Here is a 20,594-nt window from a genome sequence, read left to right on the forward strand (position 1 = left end):
ACTCACACGGTGTCATAGTATGGAGAATAAACATTGGCACAGGTAACAATCTCTTCTTAAAGAATAAATACAAAAGGTGTCTTTTTTTCCTTGAGTTTTTTTTTTTTTTACTCATGACAGTATTTGTTAAAAATATTACATCTGCTTTTGAGAAGATAGCATCCTCTCTGTATAATATGGAAAAATAAACTCTACAGGACATGCAACAGATACCCCCAATTGACACAGAGCTGCTTTAAAAGATCAGATCCACAGAGTCAGAAATGTGAAGGGTTGGTTTTGCCTTGCCTGTTCCCAGGCTCTTAGAACATTGTGTTGCATGAATGGTAAAAGACAAGAATACATAAAAACAGTAAAATGTTTATTTTCTTAGAAAAAAAGAGATTCAAAATGATTGTGATCACACTCCCATTCGTGCTCAGCAAAGCCAATACTGCAAGCTTAGTCCTTGATTAAGATACCTATTAAATGAAACTCTTTTCCTCTTAAAATACAAATTCCCGCTCCTGCATCACTTCCAGTATTTCAGTGATAACATGCTTTTAATGGATAATAGTTTCTCAGCTTTCTTCTGAGCAGAGAAACAAGGCCTGCCATGGCAAAACATCCCATCTCCAAAGCTTGAAATCACCAGCATTAATAAGCACTCCAGCCCGTACGCGGACTGACAGACAGCTTAAGGGTGTTCTCAGATGCTTGAATGTTCACTTATGGAAGCTTTGTATAACACTACCTTATTAGATAGAAAACAGGCCAGAAGCCTTAATAAAATCAACAACGTCTTTCAGATTAACTTTAAGGATTTGCTGCGTATCTGGACACAGAGAAAGTGAAAAGTTGCAACAAGTTTTAACTAGCAGCAACAAAAACAGTTCCTTACGAGTTCTTAGCAATATTCCTCATCTGTTCATTAAGAAACACTGTAACTGAATGGAGCATATAATGTGGAAATGATCTTCTTCTGTTATGTAGTGCTGTTCGCTCTAGAAGACTTCCAAAAGGTGTCAACTGGGTTGTAATCTATTTACACAGTAGTATTCCTGGTTTGATTGGCAGAATTGGCACTATGTGACATCTTCCTCTTCTGAACAATAATCACGACCCTGTAAGGAAAAAAGCCAGGTATTTTGTAAATCACTAACTGAAGATAAAAATAGCAAATAATACTTACAAATAATGTATTTCAGGTCTGTGAAACAAGGACACTTAAGTTCAGAGCTAGGGAGAAACTGAAAAACAGGCAATGGAGTTTGCAGAACTCCTACAACCATTTCTGGAAGATCTGCATGAAACCAGGATAGGAAGTCACTCCCTTTCTGTCACCGTGAATCTCATTATTTTCATTCCCCATACTGAAGCTCAGGGGAGTCCAACACTGATTTACAAAACTATTTTATGTAAAAACACGCCTTGATGTATACAACCTTACAGAGTCATCACTAGAACATAATCTCCTATGCAGAAGCAACAAAGTGCATAATCATATGCTGCTGTGAAGAAGGATGCTGTGAAGCGGCTGTCAGCTGCTGTGAAGAAGGATACTTCATCTGATAACCTGAGCAAGACCTTAACATAAGAGCAAAAGACACTATTCATACTGAAATTATGCTTGCAAAATGGAGGAAAACAGGCTAAGCTTCAAAAACCATGGGTTTTGTAGAGACTAGGTGTGCTACATTTTCTGTCTCATTCAAAATGCAAGACTTGCAGCAGCATCTACCTGGGCATCACCCTTGGAAGGTCGGCAGAAGATGTATTTTGTCCTGCACAAGCTGTTTCTTGCAAAGCGACAAAAACAGGGGTTGACGGCACCTGCTGTCCTCATTGCTCTGCACAGCTGGAGCTGAGCTTTTGAATGCACAAACCACCCAAGATAGCCTGAGTAAAACAACGGCTTCAAAATCTGGTATTGAAAATCTCAACAGCTGGATGGCTTCCCTTTGGTCCTGTGTGCTGGGTTGGGTCACCCTAGTGCCTGTGTAAAACATCCCAGAGGCCGAGCAACAGACAGGCAAAGAAGGAGAGGACAAATGTGAGAGTCTCAGACCTGCCGAAAGTGTAAAAGCTCAATTCTCTGTAAGCAGAAGGGACCAATTCAACCATGGTAAAACAGGTGAAACTCTACTAATACCAGGGATACCAAGCCGACCCACAAATTAAAATGGTTGACTGTGCTGTCTGGAAAGAGGAAGACAAAAGAAAAGAAGGAAAAATGAAAAGGGAAAAATGCATCTTGATGCAATTTACCTGGGATGCACAACTGGTGTAGGGTACCAGCCAGGAACAAAGGTTGGTAAATAAAATCCTCTGCAATGAAAAATACCACTGACGATGCTGGGGTTGCAGAGCTCACCTTGCTGGAGGGTCCCCCCCTTCATCTCACTCCATGTCCCGCTCATGTCCACAGCACCCACACAGCTCAGCACGATTAGTCAGAGGGCTTTCTTAGTATGACAAAAAAATCCCAGGAGACTAATCAGCCTTAATTTCAATTCAGCAGTCACTGATGCAGGAAGAAACAAAGAAATGCATTTTTTAAGTAGAAGGTTTGATTCAGGAAAAAAGAGTTGCTGATGGGATGCAGAAATACTTCAGAGTGGCCAAATCCATTGGTTTTCTCTGTGCTGGGGACCACGATGCATTTGGATACTAATCTGGTGACGACGAAGGCTGTGTCCAACACGCTTCAGAGCTGTGAAGGCCATTAGAGGCGATGAATGGCTGCCGCTTGGGGTGTGTCCAGCAGATTCACCCATCTGGTCCCCTGCTGCCCATCACTCCCCAGCATGCCCTGCATGAATGACCACCAGTGCTCAAGCAGGCCCAAACTACTGAGAGCCGTCTTACTTTTCTTCCTTCCCATTCCTCCCGCTGTTCTGCTTTCCGGTTCAGACCCTGACAATGGAGCACGCTGCTCCAGAAGAGGAAGGAAAGAAGCTGAAGCCCAGGGTGCTGAGCAAGGCCCCGCCGTGCCGCAGAGATGCCACCTCTCCTTGGGTGCTGGCAGAAGCCAGGCTGCTGCCACCAGATGCTCCAGTCCCATTTCTGCACCCTTGGGGAAGGAGCCATGTCGATGTCTAGGAGGTGGCCTTCAAGGCCATGTCCCTCGGTGGTCGCTGGGCTGCCGCCGAGCCTGCCGCCAGCCGGCTCCTTCCACCTAACACATGTGGGCAGCGTGCCACAGTCCAAAAGGGGAGGAGCGGAAAACGCTGGGTGAAACACCAGCGGCACCTCCTGGGCCTTCCTGAAGTGTGAGGTGCAGGCCTCGCACCCCCCAGGCTCTGCACGGAGGGACCCCAACCACCTAACTCAGTGCCCACATTACGATGGTGTCCGAAGGCAGGACGGAGAGCTCCCCCCCACCCCCCACAACGCAGTGCTACGCTACAGACTAAAATTGCATTTTTGTTGCAGAGAAATGCCTCAAGGCTGCCGTTGGCACGTTTCGCTTGCTCCGGCATGGCAGGCAGGCGCCAGGCCGGCCTCCAGCTGATGCACCAGCTGGTGGGAAGGCAGAGGACTCAGTGCGGGACGGAGGAACCAGAACAGCTCCTGCAGCCACCCCAATCGCTGTGCTCTTCCCATGGCTTGAGGTGGAGCAAAGCTCTGCTTAAAAGCCAAGTGGAAAAAAAGGCACTTTTGGTTTATGGCAGCCAAGAACAACACCAGAGTGAGGGCAAGGCAGCCTGGCAGCTTGCATGCAGAATAAGCAATTTTACTTGCACGTGGGTTTTGTCTTAAGAGGACTTCTGTTTTGTTTTTAGGGTAAAAGTTTTTGTCTAAAGCTTATTCCCTAGTTTTTTTTTTTTTTTTTGTTATCAGTAACAACAAAGTTTGTGTTCCTAAGAAGATCAGAGGAAGAAGAAGGCATCTTGATGCTGCTGCCTTCCGTTGTTGCACTGTAGATGTGATGCACAGGGACTCCTCTTGGTGCTCCTCAGAAGAAAGCCAGGAGAGGCCTCCAGCTCCTGCCTGGCAGCGCTTTGGTCCTGCTGAGCACTGTGGCCCCAGTCCAGCAAAACATGTAAAAAAATGTCCATTTTTGCCTTCCTGGACCCATTGTTTTGGAGGACGTTTGATAGATGCTGGAGTTGATGATACCTGGAGTGTTGGCACCTGCGATCAGTTAGAGGCTTGCTGTGCTTGAGATGGGAAATTACTGTGGTAGGGCTGGTGAAACGACTTGAAATGGTGAGCTGGCCTGCAAAGCTGCAAAGGTCCTCTGGAGAAACCAAAACAGAGACCAAGAAGGAGCAGTTGGGGATAAGTTCTGCAGCAGAAACAAAGGGCACAAGCAGCACCTGAGTGCAGACCTAAGGGACGGTGTGCTTCTGGGGGAGCAGCTGCATGTTAGGAAGGAGGAGAAGAAACAGGGGAAGGCAACAGCCCCCCGAAAAGCAGCAACATTGTGGTTGGGCAGACACATCCCAGTGCACAAACCCACTTGAGCCCTTTGGCAGTTTCTCTTCCTACCCTGAACACCGGCTAATAACTGGAATGGATGGGCCATCATTCTAACTAGTACAGGCCATTAAAGAAGTTTTAATGATTCAGAGTGTAAATGAACTATGTCAAGGAAGACGAGATAGCAGCATACGCATCCAAGTCCAGGTAATTCCTGAGAAATCCAGTCTTCCTCCCCTGCGGTTCCACAATCCAACTTTCAGTTTTGGAGGATGACCTTCAGCATCTTAAGACAAGTGTGTGAATTTAGGTAATTAAAAAAAAAGTCCTTACACTTCTTTCCTGCAAAACCAGGGCAAATGCTTCATCCTCTGCTCTCCCCTCTCAGAGGAGAAGGAAGAAGAGGGGGAGGAGGTCCGGTGGCTGCTGTAGCTTTGCGAGGGACCTGGAGGCTGCTCTGCACCTCCTCGGGTCTCTGGTGTGGCGGCTGTGCCTTGATGGCTCAGCTCAGGCGAACCACTTCTACTTCTGATCCTTACCTTTCCCACTTAATCAGGGAGGCTCTCGCCTTGCTGTTGTCATCTGCTGGAACGTGATTTCAGGCAAGCCAAATTTTCAAAAAATTACACTAAAGCTGTCCGCAGATAAGCTGCCTCCTTACCGCTGCCTGTACCTGCTTTGTTCTCTTCCTGAACTCTTTGTATGGTGTGCCATTCCATATCCGAAAGTAAAGCCCATGACTATACTCGCAGCAACATGAGTTTCAAATGACATGAAAACCCCAGGAGGTCTTGATGCAGCTCCTGGCAGATGCTGGCAGCATTCCTACGTAAGCCAGCTTTCACCCTAGGTCCCAGCTCTGGTGCTGCTCACAGGTGACCTGTTAATTCCTTCTCCTCTTCTCTCCTGATGCTTTGCACACCCAGCTTTTGGTCAAGCAGAAGCTGTGTTCACCGTTTGCCACCAGACCCTCACCATGTCCATTGGCTGAAAACACAGAGCCGCACAGCCCCTCGCCATTTATTCATTCAGCTTTTTAATTGCCTGTTTGGATGCATGTTGCTATGCCGCTGGAACACTGCCATGAGAAGCGCTCCGTGGTCTGTCGGGGATTAAATGAATTCCAGAACTACTGTTTCCTGTGCTGTCAACTCCTTAACTCTACCCAGCTACTCCGATCCTCCCACTTTATAATCCTGCCTTTCTCATCAGGCTTTCTTCCATTGTTGTTTTTTTTTGTTTTGTTGCTTGTTTGCTTGTTTTCCAAATTCTGGCACCCCTGAGATTATCGGAAAAAGGTCCAGTTGACTCAAGCAGAACCAAAATGTAGCTGAACGTATTCATAGCTCAGCATTCACCACCAAACTTTATTTTAGGATTTCTTTTTTCCCCACAAATCCTATGGCTTTAATTATCACAATTACATGAAGTTCCATAATGCAAGTTCAGCCCTAGCTCTTCTCTCAAGGACAGACACTCAAACAGAGATGCTAACAGACGTCTCCCCACGAATGTTTCACAGTGTTTTGACATTGAATTTTGGTAGGCAGAAGCTTCATGCACTGGGTGTGACAGTCCGATTTTTACCTTTGGGTTACGTTTGCAGAAGTGTATTCAGCTTTGCCATACCAATACGTGCAGCCAGCAAAACAGCACATGTGGAGTACCGACAGGAGATGAACTTTGTCTCAGAGAAATTCTTCAGATCATTTCCTTAAGGATATTTTGACCTCCAGGACTCATAAACACTTTGTTTTCAGTTGCTAAAACATCAGCTTGTGTCCTTCGGAATTCACACTTGGATTAAAAAAAAATTATTTCAGCCAGCCTTCCCTTTGCTAAATCCAAAACGCACTTTTAATCTTCCCTATAATTCTTACTGTGCATGTTACAATTGTTGTAACTCATTTCTATTAAATGACCCAGCACCCGTCAGGTTTTCAATGCAAGTTGAGGGATATTTTCCTTCTGACCGTAAGGTTTCTGCAGACACAGCCTGCAGCGTCAGCGACTGACAGCATGTCTCCGTTACAAATTGTGCTACACACGGCCACGGTTACCAAATTAACATTACAACATGGTTTGGGCCCTCGTCAACCACAGGCAGCCCCCCCACTTCTGCTGCCTATTTCAGCTGAAATTAGTGAGTTGCTCAGTGATTTAATTCTTTTAATTGTTCCACTGCTGTCCTTCATTTCCATGGAGAAGGGGCTCAGAAAGCTGTTTAGGAATCAAACAAAACTAGTATTTTCTGATCTTTTTGGCACTTGTGGCAGATACCTACAAAAACAATATATTGCTGGCAAAGACTAATTAGAAAACAAACTTCTCTTATGAAGACAATTTCCTCAGGCACAGGAGGACCCCATACACAGCAGATCCCATGTTCAGCTGTGCATTAACCCCTGCCAATTTCATCAGATGTCAGAAGCTTGAAATGCAAAGGAGCTGTCTTGTCTCTTTCACAGACAAAACTATATATTTCATCTTAATAGACAGTCTCCGGATCTATATGATAAATCAGTATAAGAGCCCTGGAGAACACCTGCAAGGAGCTGAGAGCATGATCCAAACAGCAAGGAGACACGGTCAACTGCATCTCAAAAGTGGCAGCTGGCAAATGAATGGTATTACTGCCCTGAAACAAATCTAGAAAACAAAACTAACCTGAATTCATAATTAGATACAGTCATCAGATGGTCTGGTCTGTAGATAAGACACATCTTTGGAAAATCCATTTCACTGGAGATTCTGTGTTTGACATTATGGAAGGTGATGATGTACAGAAAAAGCAGCTAAGTATTTATAGGGTGAATGCATTTGTTCATAGGAGATGTAGCTCTATTGCAGATATGTATAAATTTTATTTTTAAATGCATTTATAGAAATGTCACAAGTTAAGCAAAATCCTTCTCCTGTGAAATACTGGTATATATATTTATACTAGTATATATTCTTCTCAGGAATCTACAAACTCCTAACTTCTCATCACATACTCTTTCTTTTTAATCTCATTTTTTACTCTTGTAAGTATTTTTTTTAGAGTAGCATAACAAATTAGTTGCTTGAGACAAAGGAGGGATTTGCCCACCGTAGCACTCCAGCTCCTAAGATCAGGAGTGTGGGCAAAAATGGCAGAAATTCAGAGTCATCCAAGTAAAAATTTCCCTCCTTCTTTACAATTCAGTAGTACAAATTACTTCAATCAAACTGGGGAATCAAATATTTCATACCACGTATTAAATAATGTATGCCACTCCAAAATATGAAGCGTAAAGAGTATAACATCAGCTCAAGGTGTAAACAAGAGTTGAAATCTCACTTCTAACTTCTGTTGTAGACATGCAATATGATCCAAATAGCCCATTTAATTCCTAAAGTCTCAGTTCCTAAAGTTCCCATCTGTGTTGTGGTATAATGATTCTCTAACAATAAATAAAGAAGCTGGGATTTTCATTTAAAAGACTTAGAACTTTATAAACAACGAGTGGTATGGGGGATCTCAGACCAGAGTCTCTTCAAGTACTGGAGGACGTGGATGCTGTCCACTTCTCCTCCCCGTGGAGCTGGGAAACCTGCCTGTCCACTGCTTGGGACAGCAAGCAAGAAAATGGATGTTTACTGTATTGTTCCTTACCTTTTCAATTTTTTCATCAAGCATTCTGAAGAATTCTTGTTGGCTTTCAGAGATGTGCATGCTGAAAGACAAAGGCAGAGTATCAGTACCAACAGGACTTTTCCCAATTTAAAATGCTGACACTGTAGTCCAGAACTGTCAAGGAACCTCACTGTAAGTTTTTACCACTGTGGAAAATAAATCACTTAATACTTTGGTCTACAATGACATTTTTTTAATTTTCCCCTCCCCCCTCCTCTTTTCTTGGGTTAATCTAAGGTTTGCCCAGAAAAATTACTGCATTTGGTTTTGTGTATGTGTGCTAGACTTGGGATGGTAACTAGGACCTGTGTGCATCCAGAGGAAACTATTCCCTTTTTCAGGCTGATTACAGAAACTTACCAGCCTGCTACCTTTCCTTGGGCTTGTCCCTTTGTGTCAGGACAAAGTTTTGCAGACTACCAGCTTCACCAGCACAAAATTAGATGTCTGCAATGTGAAATTAAGGTCTAAATTACAGCCTTGCTCTTGAAGACCTTCCTGCACTGCTACGGCTGGGCTCTTGCTTCAAGTACCCATGTATGGCTTCAAGCTCAGGCTGGGTGACCCTGCAGACCCAGCAGATCATTCACTTCAATTAATTTTGCAGCACCAAGAGGTTTAGGGGTTAGTGATGGGGTTTTGCATTAGTGATTGGCTGCAAAAGACTGTTTCTGGTGGTCTGTAAAATGCTGATGGTGGCACAGGACAAAAAAACCCTTCCCCAAGGGGGACCTGCAATCCCAAAATAGAGGAAAGTCAGACACAAAGGAAAGAATGAGAAAGACAAAGACAAGGATGTCGAACAGATGGGATTTGGTGTGTGTCTGCTCTATTTAAGTTACAGGGTGATAAGAGCCTCTTGTCTGAAATAACGATATCCCTTCTGCAATGTGAAGGTGGAGCATCCTCTGTAAATGCAGCAAAGAGAGTCTGGGGTGCCTGGCACATAGGATCTGCAGAGAAATGCCAGGTACTGAATGCAGGATGAAAAAGGAGGAGAAAAAAGGAAGGATGGGAGACTGGTGCCCGTGATAGCAGTGCTGCCAAATGGTCAGAAAGACACACAGCTTTTGGAGCTTTTCTTCAACACTAAAAGCTGGTTCAGCTTGCTGAAGTCCCATCTCAGACTCCTCTCCTTCGGTACGATCCTTTCAGCTGTAATGAGTTAATACTTCTCCCAAATGACCAACAGCTCACTGCACTGTCCTAAAAAGCTCAGCATTCATACTTCACTCACTATCAGGATGAACATATACAATGATATACCTATGCTGGACATAAACAGAGGCTCAGTTCACAAGAGAAGGTCTCAGAAGTTGCATTAAAACCAAAAGCTGCTGATTCAGGAGAGGGAACAATTCACCTTTCAGTGGCTGTTGGAGTTTTTGTCTCCAGCTATCTGCATTTCCCTCCACCTGAGATAGGGAAAAAGTGCTTGTATGGGGCAGCATACCCTGTCACTTGCCCATTCGGGTGACTCAGAGAGGGGCAGTCCACCTCTCCCAGGGCAGGCAAGCTCCCAGCCCTGGAGACCCATTCACTTTACAGATGATAAAATAATTCTTAGAAGCAGTTGAAAAAAACCCTACATTTAGAAAACCCAGCAGACTGCAGAATTCAGTCCTCCAAGCATTACTATTGGACAGAAACAGTTGTTGGCAAAGGCTGCTGCCCCGTAGCGACTTCTCGGTCTGACAACTGAAACACAAAGATTCCTAAGCAGATAGAAGGCAGCGTTAGCATGAGCCCAGGTGTGACTCTGGTATATCCAATTTATAAGAAGATGCAGGAATTTAGCCCCAGCAGAGGCCCTGCAGGACCTGCAGAGTATGGCAGGGAGGGAAAGCACCCACCTCCTAGCACAGCACTTGCTGCACTTCATGAGACAGAGAGAGCACTGGAAACATACTCTTGCCTTTGCAACAGCACAAGCCCAGTTTCTAGTGAAATGAGATGATACTGTTGCAACTCACATCAACCATAATTTGAAAGGAAATTAAATGGAGGGGGCAAAAAAAGTATTGCACTGCCATATACATCAAAAGTCCCACTGGGGGTAGGCCATGATCTGAAAAGTTTAGCTGCGCAGTAAGACTGCCGTGCTATTTGAGAGATGCAACACACAAATGCTGACAGCGTGTTTGTTTTGAGGAGCTGTGTGAAATTATAAAATCTTTAGCAGGGAACTGACAGTGTTAATGAATAACTTTAAGAGACAGAAAACCACTGAATCTAAGCAGAATTTTTGGGCATTCCTTCAGAAGAAAATAATTTCCCCAAATAGAAATGTGGAACTCATTATTTTCTAACAAGCACATCAGAAGGCATGTGAGTGCTCCTTCAGATGTTTCATGGCAGGCTGATGGAACACATTTTACGAAAACATGGGATTCCTAGCAGGGTAAAAATGGTATGAAATTCCACTTCTTTCATTTTATGCTTCAGGCACCGTTACACCATCAGTTTCTAACATGTCTCAAGAGTCCTCAATGAAACGTACTCTATCATGTAGCTTGCCAAAGATGTCAGCAGAGTCGTTTTTGAGGATGAGCAAGTGCCTGAGAGCTCAAGGCATGGTGCAGGGATGAAGGAGGTTCCGGCAGGTATTGGCACCCATCATGAAGAGGGAGGACCAGCTCGTTGGCCTTGGTCTACGGGTTCCCTACACATGTTGTTTTTTGAGTCCAGGGCTCCAGATGTAGAAATCTGAATCCTCCTATGTATGGGAAGAGCCCTTGCAATCTTCCTCTGCTACATAGTCTACTTTTTGTTTTGAAATAACACTCATTCTGCAAGAAGGGTCCTCCAAGAAACATCATTTCTGCGTTTATTTCTGCTCTTTTAGCTAAATAGCCCTTTCCCACACAATGCTACCTTCCCCTTTGCAGTCCGAATTTTCCTGGTTTTCAGATTATAAACCTAAAAAAAACAAATGTGCACATGGTAACAGATATTTGCTGACTTGGTGATTAGGAACTCAAACACATGTACCTACTTCACAAAGACAAATCCAATGGTACACATGAACAGTGTATTGGGTAAACAGCAGAGGCTTGGGCAAACAGTGAGTGTTTTACCCAACAACCTAATGTTACATTCTGCAATTCTCCTAGAAGCTTCCTTTGCTTTTTCAGGAATGTTACAGATTATTTACCTTTGCCAAAGTATTATTTTCAGGAAGGTGCTGTTTGGTGAATGAAAGTCAGTTCTGTTTTCTGCAGGAACTTTTAAGATTGGAGTCTGAGGATAGAATGGTGTCCCTGAACCCACACAATCCTTCTGCCTTGGGTGCACCAGAGAAGGCGACCCATGAAAAGAAATGTCTCTTCTTTTGGCCCAGGCTGATTTACACTGGCAGTCACAGAGGAAGATGACTGTGCCTCAGTATCAAAGCACTTAAATGCACCTCTGACCCTGCTGGGAAGAATCAGGTGACAGTAATGAAACACAGTTTTGCTGAAGGGTGATTTTACCTCCACCTCCTTGCTGTGAACTTCTTTGCAATTACAACTGAAGCACTCATTTCTTCTGTTTGAAAGGAGGCTGAATTACACTGTCAGTTCATTAGGAAATTACTGAAGTTTCCAGATTGGAAACTGCACACAATGCACTTGGTATGCAGCAAGTTTAAGTTAATAAGTGCCCTGAAGGCAGAGCATAAAGAACAGCACTTCTGCTATTGTTCAAAACTCAACAGCAAAGCTTTATCACCTCTTCGTTAAGAACCTGATATATGGCTCCATATGCTATTTTCAACCCAATTAGTGATTAAAATGTAACAGTGATTTAGATAAGAAAGGAGCTACTACTACCCCAGGAGCTAAATATTTCATGGCATATGCGACATGTACTGATCTCAGCCAGGGCACAGCACAGAACTCTGGCTAGGGACTAGATAAACCCTCAGCTGCACATCAACCCTAATTTTAGAGAAACAACTTCACTATTTTAAATGGAAAAGTTTGCCATTACTTATCCCAGGGGTTTGTCAGGCTGTACATCTGATAACCAAAGCCAAGAGACAGCAAAAACTTCCCTGGGAACTTAACTGCTAGTATTTACGAACATCAGTGCATATATAATTTTGTTTATGCTTAAGTTGTATGGAAAGGTGAGAAGTAACACAGTATGGTACATCTCAGCCATGCAAAGGACAGGACACTGCAGGGATGTCGGCACCAATGCTACACAGCTGTGTCCTTGCTCTTACCTGTTTTATTTAAAGTGGGTATGGATTTAGGGCTGTTGGAACCACCAATTGATTTGTACTTGGCAGTAACTGGGAATTTCACAGATACCTCTTTAATTTTGCACTTATTTGTATTAAATTGAAAAAAAAAAAGAGAGAGAACTTACTTTGCTCTGGGTTGATGTACTAATCCTGGGATCTCTTTATTAGATTTAAGTCTTACATTTGAACTGGCACTTTTTTCCTGAAATACACAGAAAACACAGTAGAGGTACCATCAGTATTTATCAAGCAGCAAAGCATGACAGGCATTTGGCATCATTGCGTCACATGCTGCCGGGTCCAGCCACCTGTGCAACCGAATGAGAAAAGCTCACCAAAAAAAACAAAATTAAAGGCAAAACCATTGATGCTACAATCCTGTGAAACGCGGGCTCACTGCTGCACAGCCCCGGGTCATGGGGCGAGTCCCTGGGGGATTTGCAGCCATCAAATGCTGCGCTGGCTAATGGCCCTCCTGCAGTCCACGTGCACCGGGGGATGCTCCTCACAGAGCTATATGAACACCACCACTAATTAGCACCTGAAGGTAGCGAGGCAGAGCCCCAGAGTCACCCAGACCTGTAGGTTTGCTCAGAATGAAGGTGAGACGTGAGCATTGCGTGGAGAACGATGTATGGGAGAAAGCATATATTAAATATGGGAGAAACCACGTTAAATATTCTGGCAAAGAGGAGAACATCAGTGGCAGATTTTACTGGCTCAGCCATGAAACTGGACATAAGGGGCCCAAGCAAGGCCACCAGAACATGTTTATTGACAAGCACACAATTGAGTCCTTTGTGGAGAACCAGAACCATTAAAAACACAACAAAACAAAACAAAACGATGGGGAGGGAAAAGAGTTGAGTCCAGAGCCAGCATTTCAAGGTACCCCTTGCTCTTGTGCCAAAAGTTGCTGTGAACCAAAGTGCATATGCTTCTGTTGTCTGCGAAGACTTGGAGCAGGATATAGCCCCTTTCACATCAGCACAGTGTGTTAGGGAAAGCTGACGGTGCAGATGGAAGAGAGCTGAGTTAAACTTTACAGCTCACCCGCCAAACAAATCCTTCTCCGTTTCTTCAGTGCATCAAGCCCGTGACAGTTTAAGAAATGTAAAACCAAGAATTAGCGCTTTTGTGGGTAATTTTGACAGTTTTGTTTTGTCTTATTTAGTCTTTGAATGTCTGAATCACACAACATGATTTATAAGAGGGCTACTAAATCACTGAATTAAAAAAAAAGAAAGGCTGTCTAGCAGCTAATATTTTAATGAATAATTCTACAAGGGCTGTAAACATCAACTGCCTCAGCATATTTAACACTGTTCAATGGATATCTTCTAATCCTCCCAAACTGAAAACAGTATTCCTGCATGAAAATAACAGTGAGAGAGAAACAAGCCTTCCTTCCCAGCCCTACCAAACATCCCTGCTTCCCTCAGCCACTGCCCTCCCAGCATCCTGTGACAGAAAGTCAACACAGCAGAACAGAAGATGAAACCATTTGCTTTCAAAGCATCTCTGAATTTTAGCTGTGAATGACTCTCTATATGCACGGTGAACTCATTGTCAAGCAAAATAAGAGAAGTAGGTTGCATGGGGAAGAGGACATGAAACCCAGGAGCCAGATGAACTCCAGCCTCACGCACCAGGCAAGCCCAGCCTTTATCCGCAAGTCTGCTCGGCCAGCTCATTTGTTCTCCACCAAAAGACTACTGTGAATCCATTGCTTCCATTAAAAGGCAAGGGAAGCTCTGATTTACAGCTCCCGCGTCTGGAGCTGTGATAAATCAGGGTGACACAAACCCAGCTTTCCACACCTCCACTTGTGGTTTGGCATCAGCACAGCTCTATCAGTAGCTGGCATCAGCACAAATCCCAGTATAAAGAAACTTCTGTCACTTAGGAACAAATAGACAGACACAAGAAAAATACATATTGCCGTCTCTCTGTGGAGCCCAGAATGTTATTTACCATATTATCAGACTTACACATGGAGATAGAAATAAAATTTGAGTTTACTTGACTTCAAGAGTGCAAAGTATTCTTTCCCCTCCTATTGCTTCTGATAATTAACAGACCTCAATTATTTATTGCTTACAATTCTTCTGTTTAATCAAAGAACATGTCACCTTTTCCATCTGCTCCTCAGCAGGAGTAAACAGAAGAAGAGGAATTAGGAGAAAAATGAAATCCAACCAGCCCCTGAACTGGCTCAGTACTTTGCTCATAGCTCTTATTTACAGCACTGATAGGTCATTACGTTGACCAAAATATGGACTTTGACAAAAACAGATATTCAAAAATAATTCTTCAAAATACAAACAAATGGAATATTTTTTTCCTATTGCTTTTGAAGAGAAACTGATTCATCAGAAATTAATGCTTTGGATTCTAATTTCGAGCAAAACCAGCCGGTTCGTTAGCCACGAGCCATACGCTCAGCTAGCTCACACATTCACAGTTACTACCAAAGTCTTCCTCATCCCCCCCATGTTTCCAGGCCCAACCCACTGCTTAATTCAAAATACTTTTTGAAGTAATTCACCTCCACAAGTAAGCTGTTTAATGGCAGCATCAAGCACCGACGGGTTTTAGCAACATTAACCACAGGTTACATCTCACAGACAACACGATGACACCCAGCTGACAAACCCGACATGGTTTAAGGCAGTCGGATTGCTCTTTGAGGCTGACCTGACCTGGGCTGAAGTGTCACTTCTCTCAGTTCAAACTCATTTTCTCTGTCTTTGAGGCACGTGAGTCAGTGATTAACACTGAATAAGTTACCATGCATCAGCAGAACTGCAAGTGTTTTCAGAGTCCTAATCTGCTGCAAGTAGAAATTAATATGCAAAATTTAGCTTTTAATCTAGCTCTGCTTATAAGGATTATTTGAAGGAAACGCATTAAATATTGCCTCTCACCACAACTTTAAAAATAAGCCCTGCAGAATGCTGTACTTGGATAGGGGCATTAGCTAGTCTGTGGTAAGAACGCTAATAGTGGACATTTTACTCCCCATTATTTTGCAATTAATCATTATCAGGGTAAAGCTGTCATCAAATCAAGGTGATTTCATCTGATAGATTCGTTAATTATTGTTAATCTCTACATAAAGAATGTGCCATTTCAGAATTTCAGGGTGTTAGCAGATGGCAGTGATTCCACTGCCAGATGCTATTAACACAGCAACAGCCACTACTGCCATTATAATTATGTATCTGTCAGCATTCCCCTTGATGCTTGCCCTCTTACAAAGCCATGGGAGCTTCATTTTAGGCATTTTCTTTTCTTCCTCAGATTGCCACAGATGGACACAAGTAAGCTGCAAACAGTCTTTCTGCTTGACTCGAACACTCATGACCAAGCACAGGGCTTAATAATGTAGGGCTGATACAGAGATGCTCTCAGATATTTAGTGAAGAGACTACATATCATTTTATGTGCTTTTTTTTTCCTTAATTGATGAAATTGTCCAGAAAGAAATAATTAAAGACACAATTAGCAATTCCGCCACCTAATGGATAATTTTCATTAACCGGCAATCACATTTTGGTCTTTCGTTGTTTTTCTCCAATGTTGCAATAACTGAACAAATATGCAACCAAACGGGGAAAAAACACAGAATAGTAAAATTTAGTGCAAGAAAAATGAGCTTCTTTGTTTCAACACTATTATTTTTGCAACTCAGAAAAGGCTGAAGTATCCAACTTGCAGCTGTACCATGGAGTCACCAATGTCTGAAAATGGCACATTCACCAAAATTAGTACTGTTTTTAAGATACACTTGTCTGTAAACATATGTTTTGCTACTAAAACACAGTCCATAGAAACATAAAGGGTACAGACAGTGATCATATTTTACTCAATATTGGTAGTTTACAATTATTCAAATACTTATAAACAACATTCCTGATTTATATCAAGATTATGTTTTCCTTTAAAGCAGCCTGCAGCAGCTTTCAAACTAGTTTCTGGGGCTATTTAATTTACCATTAAAATCACTTAGGGAAAAAATGATTTTTTTTTCTGTTTTTATAACGTACTATTCTTCAAAATAATTGTAGTTGAAAAGAAAGAACAAATGGCTCAGTTAGAAACAGTCTGAAAGATGAGATGTAAAATTTCAGTCTGGCAGCTCAGCAATTTTTTCGTCCCTCAGTTACAAGAACCAGCCTCAGGTAGTGATATTTTATATGCACTATCTTGATAAATGAGGGGGAACATGGGAGAAGGACAGACTTTACTGATTTTACAAAGAGTTTCCTTGCTCTCTACAAACGCAAGCATTGACTTTTTATATCCCCATTTGCAGGAAGTCTGTACAGGCCTAACAGAGCCTCCTCCTTCTTTCTCCTGTTACTTGGAAGCAAAGCCGTCTGAAAATGTTATTTAGGATAACTTGCTAACTTTATAGTGCCGGGGCAAACTGAACATTGAAAAATCTCTGACGCTGGTGAAAGGGGAAGAAAATTATTCTTTAATCCCATTCACCAGACAAATCACATCATCCCTACCATAATGTGTGTACATACATACCCTGTGCGGTCCAGAAGGGAGTCCTGGGGACACTCACAGTAAGTCAGGGCATGGCACGGAGTGTGTACATCAGATAGTGCTAACACACAAAGCCCACCCTCCTCCTCCTCTTGGGATCCTATCCAAGTCACAAGGGACAATGTTCACGTTGAGGAGATGCTTCAAAAAGCTGTTATCATCCCCATCATTAGAAGGACCTCATACCTTTCCACGGTAAGTCTATCAACATTGGTTATGAGAAAAGCAAACATTGGCACAAACTCCCCTGATCTCCAAAACACCTCCCAGATGCCTGTGACTGCTGATATTTCACAACGTGGATTCAGTCACGTAGACTCCTGAAGGCACAACCATGACACAAGTCAATGGGTGCTGGACTCCACTACTGACGCACATCTTGCCACAGGCTCCTAGAAAATGCTGTCTGCCAAGGGAGCCCAGCTTTGGGGAGCACCTTGTACTGAGTGTTAGGCCAAAATTTCCCCAACTAAGAATGAGGGACTTGCCCATGATGCCTTACTCCTGTAAAAGGTCTTTTTTAATAAACTGGACATAAGAACATTTTTTTTTTTGGAGTAGGTTTGTTAAGTTTTATTCCCAATTAACAAAATGGGAGAAACTGAAGGCTGAAGACTTGAAGCTGAAATTGTGGCCATTCAAGCATGGACAGGGGAGGGAGAAACAGACACACAGCTGGGCATTTATTTTGGAAAAGAATATGATTCCACAAGCCCAGCCAACAACACGCAGGGAGCCTGCACAGATGCCAGGAGCACAACTCGTATTTGGCAGAGAGAAATCCTGTGCTTTTATCAGCAGTCCATGGTTTCCTCAAATTTGTTCCAGAGGCCTCATCCTGAAACATGCTGCTACTTGCCAGGTACTATGGGGAAATTTTACTATAGTGACTCTAGCTCCTGAAATGTAAAATGGAAGAAAGGGGTTCTGAAAACACAAAAAATTTAAAAATTACTTGAAAAGTGATAAAAGCAGGTAAAAATGGGGTGAATCCTGAGCAGCTTTTTACAGCCCACCAGAAAGTCGTCCATATGCTGTAATCTGAGAAATGCTTCTTTTAGTGTTTATTTACCAGTCAGTGATACCCTATAAGCACGCATACACCTATTCATCTTGCTCAACAAGGTCTGATTTAAAGTCAACAAGAGTTGTTCCATTGAGTGCTGGTGGCTTTCAGCCCAGGCCTTCAAAGCACAGAAGAGAAACAGTTGTTGTGCCTGTACAAAATAAATACAATCCACGTGGAGATACTATCACCAGATAACCTACTGCAGAAGCCAACACAGCAATTCAGGGCAAGCGTGACTTGGAAGAATAAAATGAGGCTACAGAAGAGTATTGGTTGCAAGGGCTGGATGAATCTGGAGACCAGACAGAAGAAAGAAAAAATTGAAATAAATAAAAGACCTTGCTCCAACCTCTGAGAGCAGTTTGAACAAAGCCTAATTTAACCCTCCAAGAGAGCAAGCAAACAAAGCACTTGCAGAGTGTGGTTCTGGCTGGAGGCAGGGTAACAAACATGCTCTATCTGCAGGTTTGGACTCATTTCAGTTCTCACCCCACTGGCTCCCCTGTATTAATCTCCTTCTTCAAGGATAACTTACCTGACGTTGCCTGCTTTCTGCTCTGGCTGCCACCCTCCCGCTTTTTTTCTTGGATCAGTTGTTTGCATATTGAAAGCAAGATCAACTAGTGAAGTAAGTAATTTGTAGTTGCTTTTTTAAATGCCTATAGAGGTTAAAACCAGGGGGTAATTATTAGAGAAAAGCCTACTGTGCCTCTTACGCTTAGCTCAGGTTGCAGGATAGCAACAAATCTGAAAAGTCCAACCAGAAATGTAAAGTTGAAAAGAAAAAACAAACAAAAAAAAAAACAAAAAAAGAAAGCAAAGAGGTCTCTCTGGAGAAAGATGAAGGACTTCTGTAATATCTCAATACAGTTCACTCTCAGACAAAGTTACTGGTCTTTGAACTTTGATGAATAGCATCACTGAAGAGCAGGAACAAAAAAAAAAAAAAGGGGGAAATTCCTATCACTAAAGGGTTTTCAAAGGGCATTAATATTTACTACATCTAACACCTACAAGTTTTTAAACTTACCCATCAGCTTTTCAACTCCTCATCCCTCACTATGAACATGAGGCTATTTGGTCATGGGAATTCCAACGAATTTTGTAGGGTAACCATATACCAGGAAGGCTAAAGACAAACTGAAATGCAGACATGGGAAAAGCTGGCATGAAGACAGGAAATGAAGAGAGGTAAACAGATGAAATTACTGATAAGGAACATAAATGTTAAATAAATATGACCAGTAAATCCCCTGAGAAACTCTTACCTGAACCTTGCCATCCTGTTCTCTTTCACAGTCATATCACCCCTCCACAGGGATTACACATTTGAATCCTCTCCTTTCTACGCAGCTTGTGACACAAACGTCCAGAAAAATAAGAACTTTTATTTCTATCTCAAAGTTCTTTTCTGCAGATAGATTGCCAAACTTCAAACTTCAAGGTGTCGTTTACAGAAGATCAGAAGTGTGATCACTTGAAAAGTGCCTCCGTTCTGTAACAGGAGGTTTACACCACCCTAAACATCAGGGTTTCCTGGTTCTCCATTTCCAGAGGGCAACAGTCTGCAAAATGAAGTTGAGGAACGTCCCCTGTTAAGCTTTGGAAGGGGCTGAAAATTGGCCCTCACAGTTGTGTACAACAGATATCAAGGTGATATGGGATTGCTTCAGGGCATCAAGAACATTTGCTTACATTGAAACATATTGTGAAAAAAATGCTGTAGCCAGAAAGGAGACCTGCTCACCAACTCTCCTAATGTATCAGACCTTTAATGGCTTTGGTACACCAGCATGGTTGAAAGTTTTATCTAGCAAATTAAAAATAGATGGATAAAAGTTAAAAACTACATTGTCGACAAATTACAAGATTAGATTGACTCCTTAGAAAACTTTAGAGGTTTTTAGGGTACTTAGCAACAAAAAGCACAACCAACCTTGCTCTTTTCTGGGTATGTCAGTCTTCTGGATTGTACAGCCACCCTGGATAATAAAAACTGGCTCAAAATTAACTTACTGCTTATTAAGCCTGTGTCATTAATTACTCTCTCTCTCAACAAGCTTTCACAGAAATACACTTATTTACAGTAAATGTATATATTACTCATACCCTCGTATTTTTCATGTATGTCTCCCAAAAGTAGTTTGCCATCAAGTGTAGTAATGTGGAAAGAGCTGGCATTAACTATGAAACAAGGGTATGGCGTGAAGTCTGTAAAACATTTATAGCCAGGAATAAACAGTGGAGACAGTCTTAGAAGTAACTTGGAGTATTATGCAGCCTGTCTGCAGCAGGGTATGTATCCAGTATTTCTTGAATAAAGCACTTTGCTGGAATGGCAAGAAGGTTATTGCTACTACAATTTTTGCAGAGCTTTTTATTGGGATGGCTTTGAAGAACTTTATGCCCTTCAAAGATATACAAGAGAAATATCTAGAGAACCAGATGTGCTGTTTCATGGATTTTTAAATAGCTGGACCTAAAATTTCATCAGAGGCAAGACTGAGCTTCAACAGCCTGTTTGCAGAACATGCTCTACACCCCCCACTGGAGAAGCAGTTCCCTGAGAGGTGCCTCCAAGTCAGGCACACACACGCACAACACCCTAAGATCTTCCTGCACTGCCAAAGCCAGCCAAGACCGCTGACAAACACAGCTCCTAAACATGTGAA

The 20,594-nt window shown here is 42.7% G+C and overlaps 1 protein-coding gene across 2 annotated transcripts in view; it reads right to left on the reverse strand.

Annotated features, from left to right (window-relative positions):
• Positions 1–340: 340 nt before the first annotated feature.
• Positions 341–20,594, reverse strand: part of C8H1orf21 (chromosome 8 C1orf21 homolog) — a 108,655-nt gene continuing 88,401 nt past the window's right edge. For both annotated transcript variants that reach the window (XM_035537403.2, XM_035537402.2), the window contains exons 4-6: positions 12,419–12,495; positions 8,042–8,102; positions 341–1,103 (exon numbers count right to left, since the gene is read on the reverse strand). In XM_035537403.2, the coding sequence (XP_035393296.1) occupies positions 1,065–1,103; positions 8,042–8,102; positions 12,419–12,495 (177 nt within the window). In that variant the 3' untranslated portion in view covers positions 341–1,064. The remainder of the gene's footprint in view (positions 1,104–8,041; positions 8,103–12,418; positions 12,496–20,594) is intronic.

Source organism: Cygnus atratus, chromosome 8, assembly GCF_013377495.2.
Source record: "Cygnus atratus isolate AKBS03 ecotype Queensland, Australia chromosome 8, CAtr_DNAZoo_HiC_assembly, whole genome shotgun sequence".
NCBI classification, from domain to species: Eukaryota; Metazoa; Chordata; class Aves; order Anseriformes; family Anatidae; genus Cygnus; species Cygnus atratus.